This window comes from Capra hircus, chromosome 8 (assembly GCF_001704415.2).
Source record: "Capra hircus breed San Clemente chromosome 8, ASM170441v1, whole genome shotgun sequence".
NCBI lineage: Eukaryota > Metazoa > Chordata > Mammalia > Artiodactyla > Bovidae > Capra > Capra hircus.
Genome location: NC_030815.1, coordinates 5,673,786 through 5,697,062, shown reverse-complemented (window position 1 = coordinate 5,697,062; position 23,277 = coordinate 5,673,786). Strand labels below are relative to the sequence as shown.

The following is a 23,277-nucleotide window of genomic DNA, read 5'->3' as shown; positions in this document are numbered from 1 at the left end:
ATTTACCATAAAACAAACGAAATTTATAATTTCAACATGAATCTGAAAAGCTTAACAAAACAATCATAGCTGTGAAGTAAAATCACAAACAAATAATAAGCATAAGACTCAGGTAGCTGGGAGCCAGACAATAGGTTATTAATATCTACATCTTATGAGAATATAATCAGAGAATTGAGTGTTTTGACATCTTGGGGATGTGTAGTAAAGAATTATCCTTACTGGTTTGGTCTTTGCCCTCATGTCCTGGGAGGTAATTTCTAAGAAGAGTAGCTTTGTTTACCTGGGGCCCTGGGCCACATGGTATCCTTTCTACTTCCAGAGAGGCTGGAGACTAAAAAATCAGCCATGAGGGCCGTCAACCATGTCCACATAACTGAGCCCCAGTGAAAACTCTGGAAACCAAGACTCAGATAAGCTCCCCTAGATGGCAGTATTCTGTGTGTGTCATTGCACATTGTTCCTGGGAGAGTAATGCTGTCCATGACTCCACTGCACATTTGGATTTCTGGCCTCCCTGTGTACCAATTCTCTTGGCTGATTTTAATGTTTCCTTTTGCTGTAATAAACCATAACTGTGAGTATAACTGATTTCAGTAAGTTCTCTGCATCCTTCAAATATATCATCAACCCTAACAGGGGTCTTGGGAACCCTGAACTCTGAGGCTGGTGTCAGAAGTGAGGGTGGTATCCTATGGACCATTTCCCTAACTTTGCAGGTAGTTTTTGAAGTTTGGCCACAAAAGAATGTATAATCAGGTTTGTAAGTCATGCCTACTGATGATAGTCTGGCCTTTCCCATTAATCTCAGGCTGCTTTCTTGCTCCCAGGATCAGCATCTTTGCCCTAGGGCTGTCTTCTGAGGATGAAGACAAAACTGTCAGGGCATTTCGGAAGAAGGGCCTGGCTCTCCTCTCAGCAGGTCTCACCTAGTGAGTGACAGAATCTGTTGTAACAGATATCCTAGCTCTCTTGCCTCTCAGGTGGGTAACTTTGAGGCCTGGGTTTCATACTAATTCCCAGCTTTCCCATGGGATTACTCCAGGCAGTACCAGTGGTAGCCAGCCGACTTGATAAGGCACCCTTTATTTACTGCCTTCCCTTCTTTGTCTGACTTCCCCACCTCTGACTGGTGTTTCCTGAATCCTCCAGATAAACTACCTGCACTCAAATCCTTGTCTCGGGATTATAGAGGGCATTTCCACAAGGCTATTTCCCTAAAATCCGCCCAGGAGCTAAAGTACTTGGTCCAGTGGGTGAGCACAGGATTCAAGCCAAGCCAGCTGGAATCCTTCCCAGGGAATTTTGTTCAATCTGAAATAGGGAGATGGGAGCTCTTTTCCTCTTTGCTTTTTTCTCCTCCCTCTCAATGTATTTCCAGTAGAACCTAGGACAAAGTAGGAACTTGCTAAATATTTGCACAATATTTAATGCATACAAGTCCTACAATTTTTTTGCTGCCAAGACATTAATGATCAGGCATTAATTTAAAACGTGTGAAATACTCTTATTACAGTATACCACAGTGCCATAGGACTTCCCTGGTGGCTCAGACAGTAAAGCGTCTGTCTACAACGCGGGAGACCCGGGTTCGATCCCTGGGTCAGGAAGATCCCCTGGAGAGGGAAATGGCAATCCACTCCAGTAACATTGCCTGGAAAATCCCATGGACAGAGGAGCCTGGTAGGCTACAGTCCATAGGGTCACAGAGAGTCAGAGACGATGGAGAGACTTCACTTTCTTTCTTTCACGGTGCCATAGCACATTGCAGTAGTTGACTGAGCATGGGCTCAGGAACCAGACTGCTTGAGGCTCAAGCTCAGCCACTTGCCAGTTGTTTGACTATGGAGGTTATGTGTCTGTAGTCTCTCAGCTTCTTTCTCTAGCCTCTTCAAGGGTTCTGAAACCCTAAACAACATGTCCTAGACTCACTTGCCGGGACATCTCCAGTAGGGTTCTGCTGACAGGAGCTCAGCAGTCAGGAGGGTGGAAGGTGCTTTTCCTTTCTTGGGGCTCCAGTAGCCTTATCAGTGCTGTGCTACTCTGTGCTGGCTCCAGCAACAGGGGGCCCCGAAGGCTGCTGGCTTCCCGTAAAGCAGCTAGCAGACATCATCCTAATAATCCAACAGTTCACTTCCAAAAATCTCAGAAGCACACATTTGTGGGTTTTGGATAACACAGCTTTCTCTTCTGTTTCCCCAGGGCAGGGATGCTAGGTGTTCTTGCAGCACCCTCTGGATAGCAACACTCTCCCTTTTGGTCCTTCAGTCCTTCTGTCAGGATTCCCTCAAAACAAAGGGAATAACATTCCTTCTTAAATGTCCAAAGTGGCTTTTCCTTTCCTGACTGAATAAGAACTGACACGGTGAACTAGGGCAACTCACTCACTCTCTTTGCCTCAGTGACTTCCTCTGTAAAGTGAAGGTAACAGTAGTATTTCTATCTCATTGGCATTATTAGTATTAAGTATTTTTAGAGCACTTAGAACAGTGGCTGGCACAAAGCAGAAATGTTTGTTAAATAAATGGCATCGCGTATCACATCCTCTTGTTAAATACATGACATTAGCCATGAATGTTATAAGTCTAAGATCCCGCAGCACACATCTGTCACTATGTGCAACCGGCCCCATGATCTGCCCTTATCATTACTTACTGCTTGTTACAGTCACCGCTCTACCTGTGTCTTGTCTTCTCCTTTGCTCTTGTGTCATAAATCAGCATGTATGTTTTCAGTGTTTCTTCTCATCTGCTTTAGACATAATATAGGCATCCAGAGGCACAGAGCTTTAAGGTTTCCCTGAAGCTGTTGCAGGGGTGGGAGTGGTGTGCAGGCTGGGCAGCAGCACTGGCACTGGAGGACAAGCATTAGAAGCTAAGGTGAATCCAGACTGCTGAGAGTGGAGTGCTGTAGGGATTTTGTGCAGGAGAAAGGCCTGAGAAATACAGATTCTTTGGGTTAAATCTTATCCATGTTAAGATTATTTTACATTTGTATGGAATTATCCCACTGACTTGTTTTTGATTTTTGAGCATAGACTTGCTTTTGATTTCCTACTCAGCAGAGAGAGCACACTCAGATTCTAGGTTACATTTACTCCATTCCCAAGATTCTTGAGACCAGTCCTCCTCACCCTGCCACTCCCCGAACCACCCCCGTCCAAAAAGAGACCCCCCCCCCACACACAATGTGGGAATGAGAAAGGCCTTGAGGTTACTGAACAGACAAAATACTGCTGTGTCTGTACAAAGGTGGGATCATTGTCTAGAGAACTGGTTATAGAAATTCCTAGAATGACAAAGTTTTCCACAAAGTAAGACCAGTTTAACTTTCATTTCGGCTTGTCCTACTAGGCAAAGAATAACTCTTTCTTCTTTATTAATTAGTTCAACCTTCAACTATGGATAATTTTTTTAGTCTAATTAGAATTCTAGGCTTTGAATTTAGATGGACTTTTTTAAAGTGTATCTGAAAAATCTCATATTGTTTGCAAACATATTTTTAAATACCATCAAATTACTAAGCATAGTAAATTATCTGGAGGGCAAAGTTGTATGCCACTCCTATGAGTATTTACACCAGAATTTACAATTTTTATCATTACCAAACTTTAAATTTGTCATTGGCTAGATACAAGATCTGCATACTATTAATACATCACAAACTGACTTTCACTGGAAACACCTACAAAAAAGTAAACAAAAAATTTTTTAGAAGTTATGAAAGAGTTCTTTTCCTACTGTATGAAAGCAATATATATTCGGTTAAATATGAGCCAAATGAACAATGCTATTACCCAATTCAATAACTGCTGACTCTCTTCACTGCTCTTTTCTAAAACAGAAGAATAGTAGTCATTTCCTCTCAAAAGATCCCTCTGTTTTCATACTATATTTTGCAGTTCTCATTGTTAAAGTTTAAATTGTTCTTGACTGTTTTGGATTCAGTACTCTGCAACTGGAAAAAATAAATCATTGGTCTTTGAGGGAAAAAAAAGCTTTACTGAGGCATATTTTACATATCACAAATTTACCCACTCAAGTGTACACTTCGAAGATTTTTAATTTATACAGTTGTGAAACTATCACCATAATTCAGTTTCAGAATATTTCCATCTTCTGAAAAAAGCTTTGTGCCTCTGTGCTGTCAAACTGGTTTCTCTGTTCAGCCCTAAGGCAACCACTCTTCTGCTTTCTGTGCCTTTTCTATAAATTTCACATAGACACAATCATACAATATGTTGTCATTTGTGTCTTGCTTGCCTTAGCATAAAGTTTTTAAGGGTCCATCCATGTTATAACTTGTATTAGTGTCTGTCCATTTTCCCCTTGATTCCTTTTTATTGATGAAGAATTCCAGTATATAGATATACCACATATTTCTTCATTCCTTCATCAGTTTGTGGACGTTGGGATTGTTTCCAGTTTTTGGCTATTATAAGAAAAGCTGCTATAAACATTCATATACAAGTTATTTCTGCAGATATAGGTTTTCTTTCCTCTTGGGTAGATCCTAAGAGTGGAAGTGCCAGATAAATATACGTGCAAATTTTGAGAAACTGCTAAATGGTTTTCCATAGTGACTGTACCCATCAGTACACTGATGCATGAGTGTTCCAATTTTTCCATATCTTCACCCACACTTGCTACTTCCTGCCTTTTCGACTACAGGCACCCCAGTAGGTGTGAGGTAGTATTTCACTGTAGGTTTAATTTGCATTTTCCTGATGATTAATGATGCAAAACACATTTTCATATGCTTAGTAGCCATTCAGTTCAGTTCAATTCAGTCGCTCAGTCGTGTCCAACTCTTTGCGACCCCAGGAATCGCAGCATGCCAGGCCTCCTTGTCCATCACCAACTCTCAGAGTTCACTCAGACTCACGTCCATTGAGTCAGTGATGCCATCCAGCCATCTCATCCTCAGTCGTCCCCTTCTCCTCCTGCTCCCAATCCCTCCCAGCATCAGAGTCTTTCCCAATGAGTCAACTCTTCGCATGAAGTGGCCAAAGTACTCGAGTTTCAGCTTCAGCATCATTCCCTCCAAAGAAATCCCAGGGCTGATCTCCTTTAGAATGGACTGGTTGGATCTCCTTGCAGTAAAAGGGACTCTCAAGAGTCTTCTCCAACACCACAGTTCAAAAGCATCAATTCTTCAGCACTCAGCTTTCTTCATACAACTCTCACATCCATACGTGACCACTGGAAAAACCATAGCCTTGACTAGAAGGACCTTAGTCGGCAAAGTAATGTCTCTGCTTTTCAATACGCTATCTAGATTGATCATAACTCTTCTTCCAAGGAGTAAGCATCTTTTAATTTCATGGCTGCAGTCACCATCTGCAGTGATTTTGGAGCCCAACAAAATAGTCAGCCACTGTTTCCACTGTTTCCCCATCTATTTCCCATGAAGTGATGGGACCAGATGCCATGATCTTGGTTTTCTGAATGTTGAGCTTTAAACCAAACTTTTCACTCTCCTCTTTCACTTCCATCAAGAGGCTCTTTAGCTCCTCTTCACTTTCTGCCATAAGGGTGGTGTCATCTGCATATCTGAGGTTATTGAGATCTCTCCCAGCAATCTTGATTCCAGCTTGTGCTTCTTCCAGCCCAGCATTTCTCATGATGTCCTCTGCATATAAGTTAAATAAGCAGGGTGACAATATATAGCCTTGATGTACTCCTTTTCCTTTCCAGTCTGTTGTTCCATGTCCAGTTCCAACTTTTGCTTCCTGATCTGCATATAGGTTTCTCAAGAGGCAGAAGTGCTCTGGTATTCCCATCTCTTTCAGAATTTTCCACAGTTTATTGTGATTCACACAGTCAAAGGCTTTGGCATAGTCAGTAAAGCAAAAATAGATGTTTTTCTGGAACTCTCTTGCTTTTTCCATGATCCAGTGGATGTTGGCAATTTGATCTCTAGTTCCTCTGCCTTTTCTAAAACCATGAGTCATTGGCTTTTTAGCATAGACTTATTCAAGACCTAGTATCCTACATACAGGAGGATGATTTTTTGCACATGTACATATCAATATATGTACATATGTAAATATATATACATATACCCCTATATATGTATATGTATGTGCATATATATATATATATATCCCTATGTAGGGATTCCTAGGTGGTTCACTGGTAAAGAATCCACCTGCCAATGTAGGAGACTCAGGTTTGATCCCTGGGTTAGGAAGATGTCCTAGAGAAGGAAATAGCAACCCACTGCTGTATTCTTGCCTGAAAAATTCCACGGACAGTGGAGCCTGGCTGGCCACAGTCTGCAGGGCCACAAAGAATCAGACACAAATAACCGAGCATGAGAAATATCTTTGTAACTAGGACCCCAACCAAAGTACAGCATGCTAGGCATATTACAGCTTAATACAAATGACTACTTTCCATTTATTTGTGCTATCTTGTTTTTACAGTCTACTTCTGTGCTGTGCTATGCTTATTTGCTCAGTCATGTCCAACTCTTTTCGACCCCATGGATGGCAGTCCACCAGGATCCTCTGTCCAAGGGGATTCTCTGGGCAAAGAATGCTGGGGTGGGTTGCCATGCCCTCTTCCAGGTGATCTTCTCAATCTAGGGATCGAACCCAGGTCTCCTGTATCGCAGGAGGATTCTTTACCGACTGAGCCACCAGGGAAGCCCAGAGTCTACTTCTACATGCTATAAAAACTCACAGTTCAGTTCAGTCGCTCAGTCCTGTCCAACTCTTTGCAACCCCCTGGACTGCAGCACACCAGGCTTCCCTGTCCATCACCAACTACCGGAGCCTACTCAAACTCATGTCCATAGTCGGTGATGCCATCCAACCATCTCATCCTCGGTCGTCCCCTTTTCCTCTGGCCTTCAATCTTTCCCAGCATCAGGGTCTTTTAAAATGAGTCAGTTCTTCACATCAGGTGGCCAAAGTACTGGAGTTTGAGTTTCAGCATCATTCCTTCTAATGAATATTCAGGACTGATATCCTTTAGGATGGAATGGTTGGATCTCCTTGCAGTCTAAGGGACTCTTAAAAGTCTTCCCCAACACCACAGTTCAAAAGCATCAATTCTTTGGCGCTTCAACTCTCACATCCATACATGACTACTGGAAAAATCATAGCTTTGACTAAACGGACCTTTGTTGGCAAAGTAATGTCTCTGCTTTTTAATATGCTGTCTAGGTTGGTCATAGGTTTTCCTCCAAGGAGCATGCATCTTTAATTGCATTGCTGCAGTGACCATCTGCAGTGATTTTGGAGCCCAAGAAAATAAAGCCTGTTACTGTTTCCACTGTTTCCCCATCTATTTGCCATGAAGTAATGGGACCAGATGCCATGATCTTAGATTTCTGAACTTTTAAGCCAACTTTTTCACTCTCCTCTTTCACTTTCATCAAGAGGCTCTTTAGGAGTTCGCTTTCTGCCATAAGGGTGGTGTCATCTGTATATCTGAGGTTATTGACATCTCTCCCAGCAATCTTGATTCTAGCTTGTGCTTCATCCAGCCTGGCATTTCTCATGATGTACTCTGCATTTAAGTTAAATAAGCAGGCTGACAAGACACAGCCTTGATGTACTCCTTTCCCAATTTGGAACCAGTCTGTTGTTCCATGTCCAGTTCTGACTGTTGCTTCCTGACCTGCATACAGATTTTTCAGGAAGCAGGTCAGGTGATCTGGTATTCCCATCTCTTTAAGGATTTTCCAGTTTGTTGTGATCCACACTGTCAAAGGCTTGGGCATAGTAAAGAAGAAAAAGATGTTTTTCTGGAACTCTCTTGCTTTTTTGATGATCCAGCAGATGTTGGCAATTTGATCTCTGGTTCCTCTGACTTTTCTAAATCCAGCTTGAACATCTGGAAGTTCACAGTTAATGTACTGTTGAAGCCTGGCTTGGAGAATTTTGAGCATTACTTTGCTAGCATGTGAGATGAGTGCAATTGTGCGGTAGCTTGGTGGCTCAGAGGATAAAGCGTCTGCCTGCAATGCAGGAGACCAGGGTTCCATCCCTGGGTTGGGAAGATTCCCTGGAGAAGGAAATGGCAACCCAATCCAGTATTCTTGCCTGGAGAATCCCATGGATAGAGGAGTCTGGCAGGCTACAGTCCACCGGGTTGCAGAGAGCCAGACATGACTGAGCGACTTCACTTTCACTTTGAGCATTCTTTGGCATTACCTTTGGGATTGGAATGCAAACTGACTTTTTCCAGTCCAGGATAAAACCCCACAATATTATTCTGTATTAAACAAATAATTCTCTTAAAATTTACATAATTATTATTGCCTGTAATTTTTTTCTCCTCCTGAGGATTTAGGATCATTTTCCTAAAGCAGGATTGCAGGAAATGAATTCTCAGCTTTTCTTTTTCTTGTCTGAAAATATCTTATTTCAGCTTGATTCTTGAAAGCTTTTTCTCTACATATAGAACTTGGTTAGCAGTTTTTTTTTTTTCCTCTAGTAATTTAAAGATGTCATTCTATGATCTCTGGATTTCATGGTTAGGTTGAAGAGTCAGGATTCAGACTGTGTTGCTTTTTAAAATTTACTGTCTTTTCCCTCTAATTCCTAAGATGTTATCTGTCTTTTGTTTTCACATTTTTTTATGATTTGCTCCAGATGACCTCCTCTACTAGCAGAGATTTTACCTTTATTCTATGAGACAGAACCAACCTCTCTAATAGGTAGAAGGATAAGGGGCTGAGTATCTCAACCAATGAGGGACTGAATCGTATGTATCCAGGCCATGTTGTAAAGTCTTAATAAGATGAAGTTCACATCTGGCTCACTCCTAATCCTTAGATATTGTCACATGGGCTTTTGCTTGAGGTTCTAGTGGTCTCTGTCTCCTTATCCTTGAAAGCCTATCAAAGATTCATTTCTGCTCTTTTGGTGGACATTTAGTTCACACTAATTCACAAAATAGTGTTGTTGTTTTTAAGAAAAATAAGTAACTTCATTTTCTTACCATTTGTCACTGAAATTGTTAACAACAGAAGAGGTTTTTGTTTTTTTGTTAACCTGCATTTTCATTTCTTCAAAAATTTACTGTTGAGTGACATCACTAAGTTGACTCTCTGAACGGTTAGGCCTCCGAACTAGTGGTCTACTCATAAGTGGATGTGCCCATGTGATAACACTTTAGTATGCTTATCCTTCTCCCATTGCCTTTGAAACAACTTGAAAATATTAAACTCTAATATAAGATTCAACTCCAACGTAAGATTCATCTTTCAGAAACTAGTATGTGTTGCAGAGCAATTAATAGCTTTGTTTTTCATATTAACTATGCAACTTCAGAGAACAACAATTATTTTATATGCAGCTTACCTTATGGAAAGTATACTTACTTGTGATTATATGAGTTGAGGGGCTTCAGTGATAAAGAACCCACCTGTACTGCAGGAGACTAAGGAGACTGGAGTTTGGGAAGATCCCTTGGAGTAGGAAATGGCAACCCATTCCAGCATTCTTGCTGGGAAAATCCCATGAACAGAGGAGCCTGGCAAGCCACAGTCCATAGAATCACAAAGAGTCAAGACACAGCTAAGCAAGTACATCATCAGGTAATGATGAGTTGATAAATTAATAAAGTTAATAGTAATTATTGAGAAATTATTCACTGCTTTGTGCGTGTGAGGGGGAGATACAAAAAATGTATATATTGCCCTTTCCTCAAGGTTTTCTAGTCTGATTTGATGATTAAATTATGAAAAGTACACATTTTTAGGATAAGTGACTGAGTAAATGACATGAATTTCAATAGGTAGTACAACCCAGAACACTTCTACACAATCCTGCCAGGTTGACATTGCTATAGATAAATTCCAGTTTCTCTATAGAACAGCTGTTTATACTTATAGGATAGGGGACAAACTTTCCAAACAGCTTTGATCTTAGCTCATAATTAATTTACTGCTAAAGATTTTCACTGTTTACAGTTTGTGAGATGCTGAATTCAGGCAAAGTTTGGCAAATAAAGTGATATACTGGAATCATCTAGTGGAAAAAGCCCTGGTAAGATCATTTTACCAGAAGACTAAGATGACTGAACAGTAATGTGTAATCCGAAGTTTGTTCTATATATTTTAGTACATTTGAGTAGCTGTAAAATTCATCAAATACTGTTCTGAAATAACTGGGCTCACACTTGTTGGTACTTATAACCAAAGGATTTCCTGGAACCAAGATATTTATCTTTTAATATTAATTATAATCTCTTAACCACCTAACAATTGTTAATATTAAAATATTCCTCATATTATGATCACATTGGATGAGGAAGTTGCAACCCACTCCAGTATTCTTGCCTGGGAAATCCCAAGGATAGAAGAGCCTGGCAGGCTACACTCCATGGAGTCTTAAAAGAGCTGGACACAACTTAGCGACTAAACAACACACACACATAGTGAAGGAAATGACAACCCACTCCAGTATTCTTGCTTGGAAAATCCCATGGACAGAGGAGCCTGGCAGGCTACCATCCACAGGGTCGCAAAAGTCGGACACAACTGAAGCAACTTAGCATAGCATGGTTACATACTCACAGAATTATAGAGATTGTGCCCCAAATGTCACTTTACTGTCAACTGAAAGTCTAGAAATGTTAAATGTACCATTCAAAATCACAGCCCTTGTTGGATTGTAATTTATTCATTTAAAAAAATAAAAAACATAAACACTTTCCTCTTTATGATCTTTTAGAAAGATGCCAGTATTCTAAAAAAAATCAAATCTGGAAAATTAGTTTTGGAATATACAAAATTGATGTTTCTGAAAAGAAATGGCTTTAAAGTTGACCACCTTTTCTTTAGAAATACAATCTTATTTTCCCATTTACAGCCATTGCAGGATTAGAAGCAAAATGAGAAACATCTTTAGTACTATCTCTTCAGAGGACATTTCAGTTTTCTGATAAAATTACAATAGTTCGACTAATGGCATAGTGAATATATGCTAAGTAATGCATAATAGTGAACTAGGCCTTTTGTATATTTAATCCATTCTTTCTAAACATTTGGGATTAAGATTTTTGTGTGTGTGATCCAACTCATCATCTGATGCACTTGCTCAGTTGCTTAGTCTGATCCGGCTCTTTGTGACTCTATGTGGCCTGCCAGGGCCTCTGTTCATACCAGATTCTCTATACAGTTTCTATTAAAAAAACTGTTCTATAACCAACCACTGTCTAGATCTCACTCAAACCTTATTTATGACTTCATTGTGCATCTCAATGTTACTTTTAGATCAGGAAGTACAGCAGAGTGAAGACTTACATGGAGCGTAAAAGTAGACTAAATATAGAAATGTTTTCCTGTTCTTTGCTGTGATGGAATAAAGAATGGAAACTGGTGTCAGCAGGGTTGGCTCCTTCTGATGGTTTTAAGGGAAAGATCTACTGCAGACCCTTTCCTTAGCTTGTAGATGGCCATCCTCTCCGTGTCTTTTCACACCATCTTACCGCCATGCCTGACTCTATGGCCAAATTTAACCTTTCTTCTTACAAGGATACTAGTCATATTAGATTAGGGGTCCACCCAGTTCCAGTATGACCTCATCGTAACTAATTACGTTTGCAATGACCCTATTGTCAAATAAGATCAGTTACAATTGTGCTATAAAAACACACAAAAATTCAAATAAAAAAATCATACATTATTCAAATAGCAACAAAAAGATCATTAATGCCTTAGTTTTCAAATTTATTTTTAAACTCAGTAATACTAAGTACATGCATAACATTGTGCAACTAACATCCATTTCCGTTTTCAAAAACCTAGTTTTTATTAATAAATCTAGATAAATAGCTGCCGGAACTGAGGTTCAACCGAGCCGGATAACCGTATACAAACCAAATAGGAGTACGCAGTCTAACAAATGCCAGCGAAGTTACTGAGTATTTAAAATCTGTTGAAACCAACTGTCACTGTAACATATGCGCCAACAGGAAAAATAACCCTCCAAGCTAAATACAACACAGAAATAGCTTAAGATGTCAGTCAACGTCCTCCTACCCCGGGAAGGGCGACTGGTGACCCCTGGAAGCAGTAAGTTAAGGTCGCTCCGATGCGCTCGCACGCGCTTGTACCAGAAACTAAAACGAAGGTTCTTAACTTGCGCTTGGAGAACCCTTGAAACGACAGGGCACGCTTAAATGCGGTGGGGGGGTGCAGAGCGTTCACGAGATTTTCGACAGGAAGGTTTTAAAAACGACCGCATTGCAGGGACTGGACAGGGACCATCGCGGCGACAGCGAGCGGGCCTTAAGGCCAGGGTCGCAGGGCTTAGAACCCTCCGCGGAGAGATCGGGTGAGGGGTTATGAGTGAAGGAAGGGGGCAAGGTGTGGACCTAGCCCCGGGTTCGCGGTCTGGGAACTAGGCCCGGGTGCAGGGGCGGGGCCGGGAAGACACCGCCTACCGGCGGCCCTGTTTACCCCGGAATAAGACGCCCAGACAAAGGGAGAGGGAAGAGGGGTCCCGCAGGGACTTCACAGGCGGGGCTACAGCCCCGAACGCTTCCCCCCACCCCTCCTCGGTCCGCGTCACCCGTCTTCCTCTGGTCCTACCCAAGCCTCTGCGACACCTGGCGGGGCTGGCCGTTGGCCGCAGCGCACGCTCCTCAACCTGCCCATTTGTTATTCTCTGGATGGGGCGGCGACCACTGAGCCGGGAGCCAGGGCTGCGGGCCGCGCTGGGGCGGGGGACAAACAGGACCCGGGCAGCCGTCGGGGCCAGCAGGGACGTTACTTCTGCCGCCTCAGCGCCAGCAAACCAAGTGCCGCGGACCCGGAAGACCTGCCCTGCAGCTAGCGACTGGGAATTTTTAAATCTGGCTGGGTTTACCCCGCGGGCCAGCCACGCCCCCCGCCACCTGCCTCAGCCAGTCAGCGCCAGGCCCGCCATTTTTCAAACCCTATGCTGGCCGCCAATCAGGATCGAGTAGCACATTCCTCTCCTGACCGGTTCTAACGGGTCTGGGAGTTAACGACCCGGGCGACCCACCGAACCTGCTAGGCTGCGGCCGGGGGGACGGACCTGACGCCATACTGACCAATAGAAAGCCGTCTTGGTGAGGGGGCGGGGCCTCCTCGAGTTTGAATAATCCCCAGGGCCAATCGGAGCGGCGGGGGTGTGGTCTGTGACCCGGCTCGTCAAGTTGCAGTGGCGCGGAGAAGTCTGCAAAACAAGAGGCGGAGGATTGCGTTAGCGAGGAACCAGTTCACGCCGGAGCCAGGGCAGCAGCGTAGCGGTCAGAAGCGGCCGCTGCGCGGAACTCTGAGGAAAATCTTTCACCAGGCAAGAGCCCGCTCCGGGCCCCGGGTGCGCGGTCGGCTGGCCTCCTTCCGTCACAGCTGGCTGGGGCGCCGCTGCTGCTGGTGGCGAGCCCCGCTGGTGGTTTCCGGGTGCGGGCCTGACGGGCCGGGCTGCGGAGGCGCGAAGCTCGGCTGGGCCCGGCTCCGGAGTCTTTTGAACGCGGGGCGCGAGGCGGCAGCTGGGGGCGCGGCTCGCGGCGTGGAAGCCCGGGGCTTTCCTGTCAGGAAGGGCTAGGCTGGGGCGGGCGGCAGGCCCGCGAGTGTGGCAGGGGGGAGGGCGCGGGCGTTTGGGCGGGAAGCAGCCCCGCCCGCCAGCGCTCGACCGCTCTCCCGCCAGGTGGACAGGCAGCCTCCGCCGCCGCAGCAGCATCATGGGGAAGGGCGACCCCAACAAGCCGCGGGGCAAGATGTCTTCGTACGCCTTCTTCGTGCAGACCTGCCGCGAGGAGCACAAGAAGAAGCACCCCGACTCCTCAGTCAATTTCGCAGAGTTTTCCAAGAAATGTTCCGAGAGATGGAAGGTGAGCCGGGGCGCCTGGGGGCCTCACGCGGGCGGGTGGCCGTGACTTTGAACTTCCCCTCGCGACTGACGGCGCACGCATGTTCTATTACGAGTTTGAAGTACAGGACTTAGGGTGCTTGTTTATTTTAAGGTGACTGAGGCAAAACGGTCCTTACTGAGGAAAACCGGGAGCTAAAGAGGATCACGCTTTTTTGGAGACGGATACGGGTTTCGAGTCTTGCTATATATTTACTGTTCTTTCTATGCTTACAGACCATGTCGGCCAAGGAAAAGTCCAAGTTCGAAGACATGGCAAAAAGTGACAAAGCTCGCTACGACAGGGAGATGAAAAATTATGTCCCTCCTAAAGGTGACAAGAAGGGAAAGAAAAAAGATCCCAACGCTCCGAAAAGGCCTCCGTAAGTGTCTTTTAAAACCAACCGAATTGCCTCCCCCCCCATTTTTTTTCATTCAAGTTATTACAACTCTGTTCCTTCCTTTCAGATCTGCCTTCTTCCTGTTTTGCTCCGAACATCGCCCAAAGATCAAAAGTGAACACCCTGGCTTATCCATTGGGGATACTGCAAAAAAACTCGGTGAAATGTGGTCTGAGCAGTCAGCCAAAGATAAACAGCCGTATGAACAGAAAGCAGCTAAGCTAAAGGAGAAATACGAAAAGGTGTGTTGTCCTCACTTTTTTTTTTAAGCCAGTGTGAAATCCAGTAGATATTTTCTAAATCAGTATGTTAGGAATAGAAACTGTAGAAATTTGGGAGCTATATACATAGTTCTGTGTTAATGGTTTTCAGTTTTGTTTTGAAAAGGTCTAGTGAGAATTGTACACTTAGGCAACGCAAGCTAATTGAAACTTTTCTTTTGACCGAAACCAATGTCTGTAGCATTGGTAGGTTGGTGCATTCAGACTCATTTGTAGTAAAATAGGTCTCTTAGTTGAAAAGACTGGAGGGCCAAATGTTTTATGTAGATGTATCTCTTAAGATGTGAAGTTAGCGGGTGGGGGCTATGTGAGATTTACAGATAATGGTAGTGAAGTACTGACATCAGTCTAATACACCCCAGTAATTAGCTTTCTAAGATCTGTGGGGATCAAATGCTCTCAAAACCCGAGTTTTAGACTATCATTGGGGTTATTGGCCAATAATCGCAGATTGTTTACAACTTAGTGGTTTTCAAGGTTGGGTAATGACACCGGATGCTGATTTTATTTTTTTTTAACTATTTCAGGATATTGCTGCATACCGTGCCAAGGGCAAGAGTGAAGCGGGAAAAAAGGGCCCTGGCAGGCCGACAGGCTCCAAGAAGAAAAATGAACCAGAAGATGAGGAGGAAGAAGAGGAGGAAGAAGATGAAGATGAGGAGGAGGAGGAGGAAGACGAGGAATAAATGGCTATCTTGTAATGATGTGTGTGGAGTGTGCGTGTGTGCTCAGGCAATTGTTTTGCTAAGAATGTGAATTCAAGTGCAGCTCAATATTAGCTTCAGTATAAAAACTGTACAGATTTTTGTATAGCTGATAAGATTCTTTGTAGAGAAAATACTTTTTTATAAATGCAAGTTGTGGCTTTTGAGGGGCTACTACATACAGTTAGAGTTTCAAGCTTCTGATGTTAAATGTTTCTAAATATTTAATGGTTTCTTTAATTTCTTGACTTGTGTATGGTAGCTCAGCAAACTCATAGAAATTAGCATCAATAGCAACTTTTGGGTTTTCTAGAATGAGAATGTTGCGTTTTGTTTTTTTTAAAAAAATTTTGTAATAAAATTATATATATTATTCCTATTGTTCTTGTCTTATATGCTAAATTAGCTTTTACTTTCATGGTCTGGAGCCATATCACTTTTTTTGTCTTTCTGCCTAATAGTTCTTAGACATGGTTGATTTAGTAAAATGTTTTGTTAAAAGTCAAACATGCCAATATTCATATTTACAGAGTGTTCTTTAAAAATCAATTCTGGAATTTAATGAACTTTAAAAATTTACGCAGTCTTACACACTGAGCAAGTTTTCTTCTTGACATTTATGTTCATTTTGTTAGCTAACTTGTCTCTTGGGTTTTTTCTTTTTAGTTGGCATTTTAAGATTTCAAAAATCAGTGTGGTCTTAAGCCTAGAATTCTGGGTAACTAACCCAAGAAAGCTTTTGAGATGATTATTATGATTTTCCATGACTAATGAGATGAAATTCCACTAGGATTTCTATTTACAGGTGAAAGCAGTTATTAAGAAATGCTCGTTTGAGAAAGCAGTTGCTTGTATTTGAATTAGGTAGATATTTCAAATCATTATCAAGTTACTAGTGAAAGTTGGCTAAGTGTTGGCTGGAAGAGTATAGAACAAACCTATTTGTTGATAGTTTGACAATTAAACCTGACAATCTTGGTTACCTATTCTAGTTTTTACAATAGAAACCAAAATTCTTAATACCCAACCATGGGAGCCTGGGTTGTCTATCTTATGCCATATTCAGAGTAAATATTTTAAAATTTATTTCTTACATAACATTGTTAAATGGGAGGTGTAAGTTATTAGCATAATTCCCAGAGCACATGTACTCAGGTAAAATCTTCAAACTTTTTAGTGATGGCCCTCCATTATCATATCACAGTTGTTATTTGGAGGCCTTTGCCGATTGTAAAAACTAGTTTTATGTGTTTAAAAACTATTTCCTGGGGTAAAGTTTTTTAAAGACATACCTATATCTGGATCCCAAGTCCCCAGCTTTACCAAATAATTGCTGTGTGGACTTTGCCTCTGGGTTTATTTCTCTCCATTTGTATATGGGGTCAATATCTACTTTGAAGTGTTCTAATGATTAAACAAAAATGTATTTACAAGTACTGTATTTACAACAGTCCTTAATGCTTAGAAAAATTACTCGTTTCTAAAATTGAAATACAGTGAAAGTCTGTTTCTTAAGGATTTCTTTAAAATTAGATCCATGAAGTAGACCTGTCAGGTTCCTTGTCACTTTTTGGGATTTTTGGGGGACTATCATTTTGTTTTTTAAATTAAATACATCTTAAATGTGTAAGCTAAGAATGACACATTTTTTTAAAATGAGCTGCTTCGTAATCTCAGCATTTGAGATGAGTCCTCATTTGATATTTTATCTTAGGTGTTGATCAAAATTTGCAACACCCTTGTTTTTAAGACTAAATGATTTCAAGGAGTGGTTATGTTGGAAAGCATGAAAATACGGGTAAGGGTCATATTCTATTCCAGGCCAGCCAGTACTTGGCGGGGGTGTGCTTATGAAGACCATACCCCCGAAAACAAGTCATATCTTTATATAAATGGGCTATATAGTTGGTAGTTTACAATCTTGATTTCCAATTACCGGCTTCTCCCAAGAGGCAACTCCAGGAGTAGAATGACACATCCTTCAAGAGAGACGGGAAGCACAATAGTCACAAAGGAAGCTTACTATATATGTTGTCCTGCCCCTTAATTCTCATTTTAGGTTCTTGGCTCAACAGAATTGTCACATTTCACTTAAATAGCCATCTGCATAGTACTCCACTGAATAGATCATAATTTAACCAGTTCCCTAAAGATAGTTATGTTTGAATTTTTTTGCTTTAAGAACATTGCCATGAATATCTTGTATGTACGATTTCAGAAATTTCTATAAAAAGCATATAAAAGTTTGCACATTAAAAAATGTGCTAATTATAATAGCTAAAACCTGTACTTGGTATATACTGGAACCTGCTCTCCGGCTGTTAACTTGCTGAAACTTGCCAAAATTGCTCTTCGAAGTTGTACTGAAACACACTCCACAGCAATGACTGTTTCAGAGTGCCTGTTTCCTCAGCAACGTTATCAGTCTCAAACGTCTTAATCTTTGCTATCCTGATATATAAAAAATGGTTCCTCCTATTATGAATTTAGTATATTTTTATGTTAAAGAGCCATTTGTATTTCCGATGGCCTTCTGTCTGATCGGTCTTTTTTTAGTCATTGGTGGGAAATAAGAATAATGACCCTTTGTGACATGCATTGTAAATATTGGTATTTTTCCTTTGTTGTCTTTTGACTTTATGATGCTTTTTTCATGCAAAGATTTATTTTTATGAGGCAAATTTATTCTTTAGTGGCCTTGGGAGACCTTTCCAAAAGTTATCTTTGCTTTCTTATTATTTAATTAAATCTTTGATCCGTCTGGAATTTATTTTGGTACAAGAACTGAAGTAGGGTCTCAAGTTTCTTTCCAGATGGTAGCCACTACTTTTGGTCTTCTAATCTATAAAAAAATCTGGGTTAGAAGATCCTAAGGTGCCCTACATATTAAAGCAGTAACTGGCAAATTTGCTCAATGCAAGACAGCAAGCATTTTTGTATTCTACTTTTCAACAGAAATCATTTACTGTAAGCAGTAAACCATGTTTGTCTTAGCACAAACAGCATTATCTTAAAGCTAACTTCATTACATGCCACTAAAAATGTTGACAAAGCAGTACTGACTTTATTTCTTGGGGAATAGCAAAAGCTAAAGGACCTGTTTTGCCAATGCATAAGATATAGTCCTTTTAAAAATAAAACATCTGTAGAAATAAGCCATTTGTGTACACATCATGCCAGAAAGAGCAGGTCATCTATAAACATTTGTAAGCATAAATGCCCAGGGTAAAGGTGACAGCTACTGTTTAGCTCAGTCCTGTTGCTAAATGGAATGTGAGTCTAAGATCCCAAATCTCCCAAAATTTTAAGTGGAACCAGAATTCTAGATTTTTAAAATGTGAAGTCTGAATTGTAAACACTGGCAGTGAATTCAAATGTTGAATTGAAAGAAAACATGTCTAGGTAAGATTCTGTCAAGGGTCACGGATTGGTTACTTCTATAAATTAGTGTATGTAAATGTAATATTAATGGTATTTACTAAGTTAGGGCTGTTGGTAAAAGTTTATGTATAGGCATCCCAGCTAAGCATTATTTTCCCAGTTGTCTAGAAACCCTCGCCCTGTATGGAAACTCATCTAACTTCTTATCCTGTTGTACAGTCTCTGAAGTCTAAATGGAATGTCACTGGGCTCCTGGGCCTTTGTTCTTCAGGACTTGGCCCAACCCTCTCAGCCTCATCTTGGGAGTTACCATGGCTAATAGAATACCTGCTCGGGAGCACAAATAGTATTTCACATTAAAAGGAAACAACTTTTAAGCAAAACTGCAATTCAATCATATTCATGTGTTATTCTTCAATTCTCTATTTCTGCAGTAAAGTGGAAACAGCTTATACAGAGAACAAACTAAAATACAAACCAAAAAAGTTATGAAATTAAGAGTGAGCTGATTTCAAAAAAGTGAGCTGATGAGCTTATACTGAGAATCAGATCAGTTTGAATAGGCTCAGTTTCTCTAAGGGAATTATTTTTTTAATTAAAAAGATTTTTTTTTCTATTTTTTGGCTATGCCATGCAGCATGTGGGATCTTAGTTCACTGACTAGGCATCAAACCTGATCCCCCTGCAGTAGAAGCATGGAATCTTAATCACTGTGAGGTCTCGGGGATCTTTTTTCTGATCAGTTTGGTAACATCAGACTTGGTGTATAACCTTTCAGTTTCCTCAGGTGTTAAAATCAGATTTTTCTTTTTCTGAACATTAAATGAGGCAATACATCCAAGACACTTCTCTTGGTGGTAAGAAAAATATTAGCTAAAAGTATGCATGATAACATGTATATATATTAATAATATAGTTATCATAATAAAACTACCAGATTCAGTTCTGAGATTCTTAACTCTTAAGTGGAGAGGAAAACTAGTTATGTGGAAAATACAATAGAAATTCCTCCCACAGAGTTCTGGGGATACTCAATATTGGAGCTATGTCCTTGACTTCAATACTAAATTTGAGTATTTGGACAAGTTATTAAACTTTTTTTTTTAAGTATAGTTGATTTACAATATTGTGTTAAGTTTCAGGTGTACAGCATAGTGAATTCAGTTATTTTGCAGATCAAATTCCATTATAGGTTGTTAATAAGATACTGGGTATAATTCCCTGTGCTATATGGTAAATTCTTGTTGCTAATCAATTTTTACCTAGTTTGTTAATCCCATACCCCTAATTTGTCATTCACCTCTTCCCTTTACTCTTTGGTAACCATAAATTAACCACTTATTAATTCCATATTATTTATCCACATATATTTGATCACATATTCATATGTGACTTACTGTAGTTTTAGTTGTCTTTGATTTTACAAAACATTTGTTGAATGAAGTCTTTTGGGAATTGCCGTTTGTACTCAACACTGCCCTAGTGTCTTGTTCATAACCAGTTCATTCATGTTCATTGCCTTGTAACAGTCTATTGTGTGGTAATACCACAACTGATCCACTCTCCTGCTGATGGATATTTAGGTTGTCCTGGAGTTTTTGCTGTTATAAATGACACTGGTATAAAAATTGCTGTACAGTGCTGGCTTTTAAGCACAGCGCCTTCCAGTGATCTTGTCCTGTAAATCCCAGTTGCCTCAGGCAGCCTCCTCAGCTGGGTTGTTTCACCAAGGCTTGAGCTCTGCTTTCCTGGATGGTAGCTGGGAAAGTTCTTCAGGCAGATGGACATGCTGAACCGGGGTTCACCCTGTGTGCTTCCTTTCTCTCACGTTATCACAGTCTGCTTTGCCTGTTACCCAGTTCCTGAAAACAGCTGCTGCATATTTTTTTGTCCAGTTGCTGCATATTTTTATGTCCTTTTAGGACAATAGCATACTGTTGAGGATGGTAACAATTACTATGCCATGGCCAGACAGGGAAGCCTATTCATCTCTATTTTTTACGGAAAGTTTCAGTTTTGTTTTGGGCACTTAATCATTAAGACAGCTGGCGTTTACGTGCTCATATCAAAAGCCCCAGAGAAATTTCATTTAAAGATAATTGAAAGAATGTTCTTAGACGTTCTTCCAGATGCACAGTTAAATGATAAACTACATTCTATACATGCTGTGAGGTAGAGGTAACCATTTATTCCCTTGTGGATAACCATTTCAACCCCAGTGTAAGAAGCTTAAGTTATGATCTTAAACTCTTCACTTGGCAAGTGGAGGCAATGACATGTCACATATGAAAGACAGGCATACACACATACACATAGCCCTAGAGGGTCTGCAGTATAGCTGTCTTAGCTCTTTTGATTAAAGACTGATTTTAAGACTTTGAAACCAGATAACAAGAGGTACCATTTATATTACTCTGACTACATGACAGGAACTATTTGAAGCATTTCATATATGTTAACTCATACAATCCGGATAAAAAGCCTATAAAATAGGCACTGCTATTTCCTTCGTATTACTAATGGGAAAACTGAGGCATGGAGAAGCATTGATAACTTGCCACGGTAACACAAGTAATTTGCAATGAAACAGGGATGCCAGTACAGACAAGTCCACTGTATATGCTATTCATATGAGCCGATTGTAAACATTTCGTTATGAGAATTAAGGAGCCCTCATCCGACCGCTTCCCTGGTGGCTAAAAGGTTAAAGCGTCTGCCTCCAATGCGGGAAACCCAGGTTCGATCCCTGGGTTGGGAAGATCCCCTGGAGAAGGAAATGGTAACCCACTCCAGTATTCTTGCCTGGAGAATCCCATGGATGGAGAAGCCTGGTAGGCTACAGTCCACGGGGTCGCAAAGAGTTGGACACGACTAAGCGACTTCACTTTCACTTTCATCCGACCGCTGCTCAGACGCCCAAGGCCTGATCAACTTACAAAACCAAAACACACCAATCACAGTTATCGGCATTCATTTCAAAATCTTAAAATTGAGACTGGCAAAGCAATTATTGAATTTAGCTTAGACACAACCCTTCTATTAATCTCTAATCCCAGGGACAGTGCTCCTCCCAAATCATTCTCTCTTTCATCCAATTTTTTTTCAACAGATTCTATTGAATAATAAGCATTCTCATAGGGCCCGGTACTTCTAAAAGTGCTTTCCACATGGATGAATATTCATATACCCAATTACTGGTCCATTAGCCATCTGGCTCAGGTCATGTACTTGTCATGGTCTTCCATTGAATTATAAGTGGATAAAAATAATAATAAACACACAGCTTGTCCAGAAATAATGATATATAGTCCTCAGTTCAGTTCAGTCGCTCAGTCATGTCCGACTCTGCGACCCCATGAATCGCAGCATGCCAGGCCTCCCTGTCCATCACCATCTCCTGGAGTTTACTCAAACTCACATCCATCGAGTCGGTGATGCCATCCAGCCATCTCATCCTCTGTCATCCCCTTTTCCCCCTGCCCCCAATCCCTCCCAGCATCAGAGTCTTTTCCAGTGAGTCAACTCTTCGCATGAGGTGGCCAAAGTACGAGTTTCAGCTTTAGCATCATTCCTTCCAAAGAACACCCAGGGCTGTACAGTCCTGCTGCTGCTGCTGCTACTGCTAAGTCGCTTCAGTTGTGTCCAACTCTGTGCGACCCCATAGACGGCAGCCCACCAGGCTCCCCCATCCCTGGGATTCTCCAGGCAAGAACACTGGAGTGGGTTGCCATTTCCGTCTCCAAAGCATGAAAGTGAAAAGTGAAAGTGTAGTTGCTCAGTCATGTCCGACTCTTAGCGACCCCATAGACTGCAGCCTACCAGGCTCCTCCGCCCATGGGATTTTCCAGGCAAGAGTACTGGAGTGGGGTGCCATTGCCTTCTCCCTGTATAGTCCTAGATCCCTGTAAAAGACTGTAAGGAAATAAATGAGCTCACTTTCACTCCAGGTTGGTGCTCTATCACTTTTTCAGGCACAGCAGCTGAGAATTGAAGCCACAACAATGGCTCAGAGAGTTTTCCAAACCAACATAGCCACTTACTGGAATTCTGGCAGCAGTACCTTCTCTTGAGGTGTCATGCGTTGTGCTGTGAGGTCCTACAGCCCATTTCTCACTTCATTTGGGAAGGCTTCCTTATCTAGTTGATCTAGAAAATTGTAAAGACTTTACTTAAATTTTTGGTTTTAATAGGCAATGGTATAGGAGAATATACTGCCAAGAAAGATACATATTGCTGGGGTTGTGTTTTGTATTTGGTAAGTGACTTAAAAAAACTGCTATATATAAGCAACCAGGGGAAAAAATAAGTTTTTGTTTCCTTGTTGGATATAAGCTCTGAGTATTCTAAGCAAATTCTAACCAACACTCAAGCATATACTCAATATATAGTTGTTGCTGTTACTCAGTCGCTAAGTTGTGTCCGACTCTCTGCAGCCCCATGGACTGCAGCATGCCAGGCTTCCCTGTCCTTCACTATCTCCCAGTGTTTGCTCAAACTCATGTCAGCTGAGTCAGTGATGCCATCCAACTATCTCACCTTCTGTCACCCCCTTCTTCTCTTGCTCTGAATCCTTCCCAGCATCAGGGTCTTTTCTAATGAGCTGGCTCTTTGAATCAGGTGGCCAAAGTATTGGAGCTTCAGCTTCCGTATCAGTCCTTGTAATGAATATTCAG

General features: G+C 41.5%; 1 protein-coding gene across 1 annotated transcript; it reads left to right on the top strand.

Annotated features, from left to right (window-relative positions):
* On the top strand, positions 13,132-15,602 carry HMGB2 (high mobility group box 2). Its single transcript, XM_018051816.1, has 5 exons — positions 13,132-13,282; positions 13,637-13,820; positions 14,075-14,220; positions 14,306-14,480; positions 15,047-15,602. Exons 2-5 carry the CDS (start codon positions 13,671-13,673, stop codon positions 15,203-15,205), a joined length of 630 nt encoding a protein of 209 aa, XP_017907305.1. The 5' UTR covers positions 13,132-13,282; positions 13,637-13,670; the 3' UTR covers positions 15,206-15,602.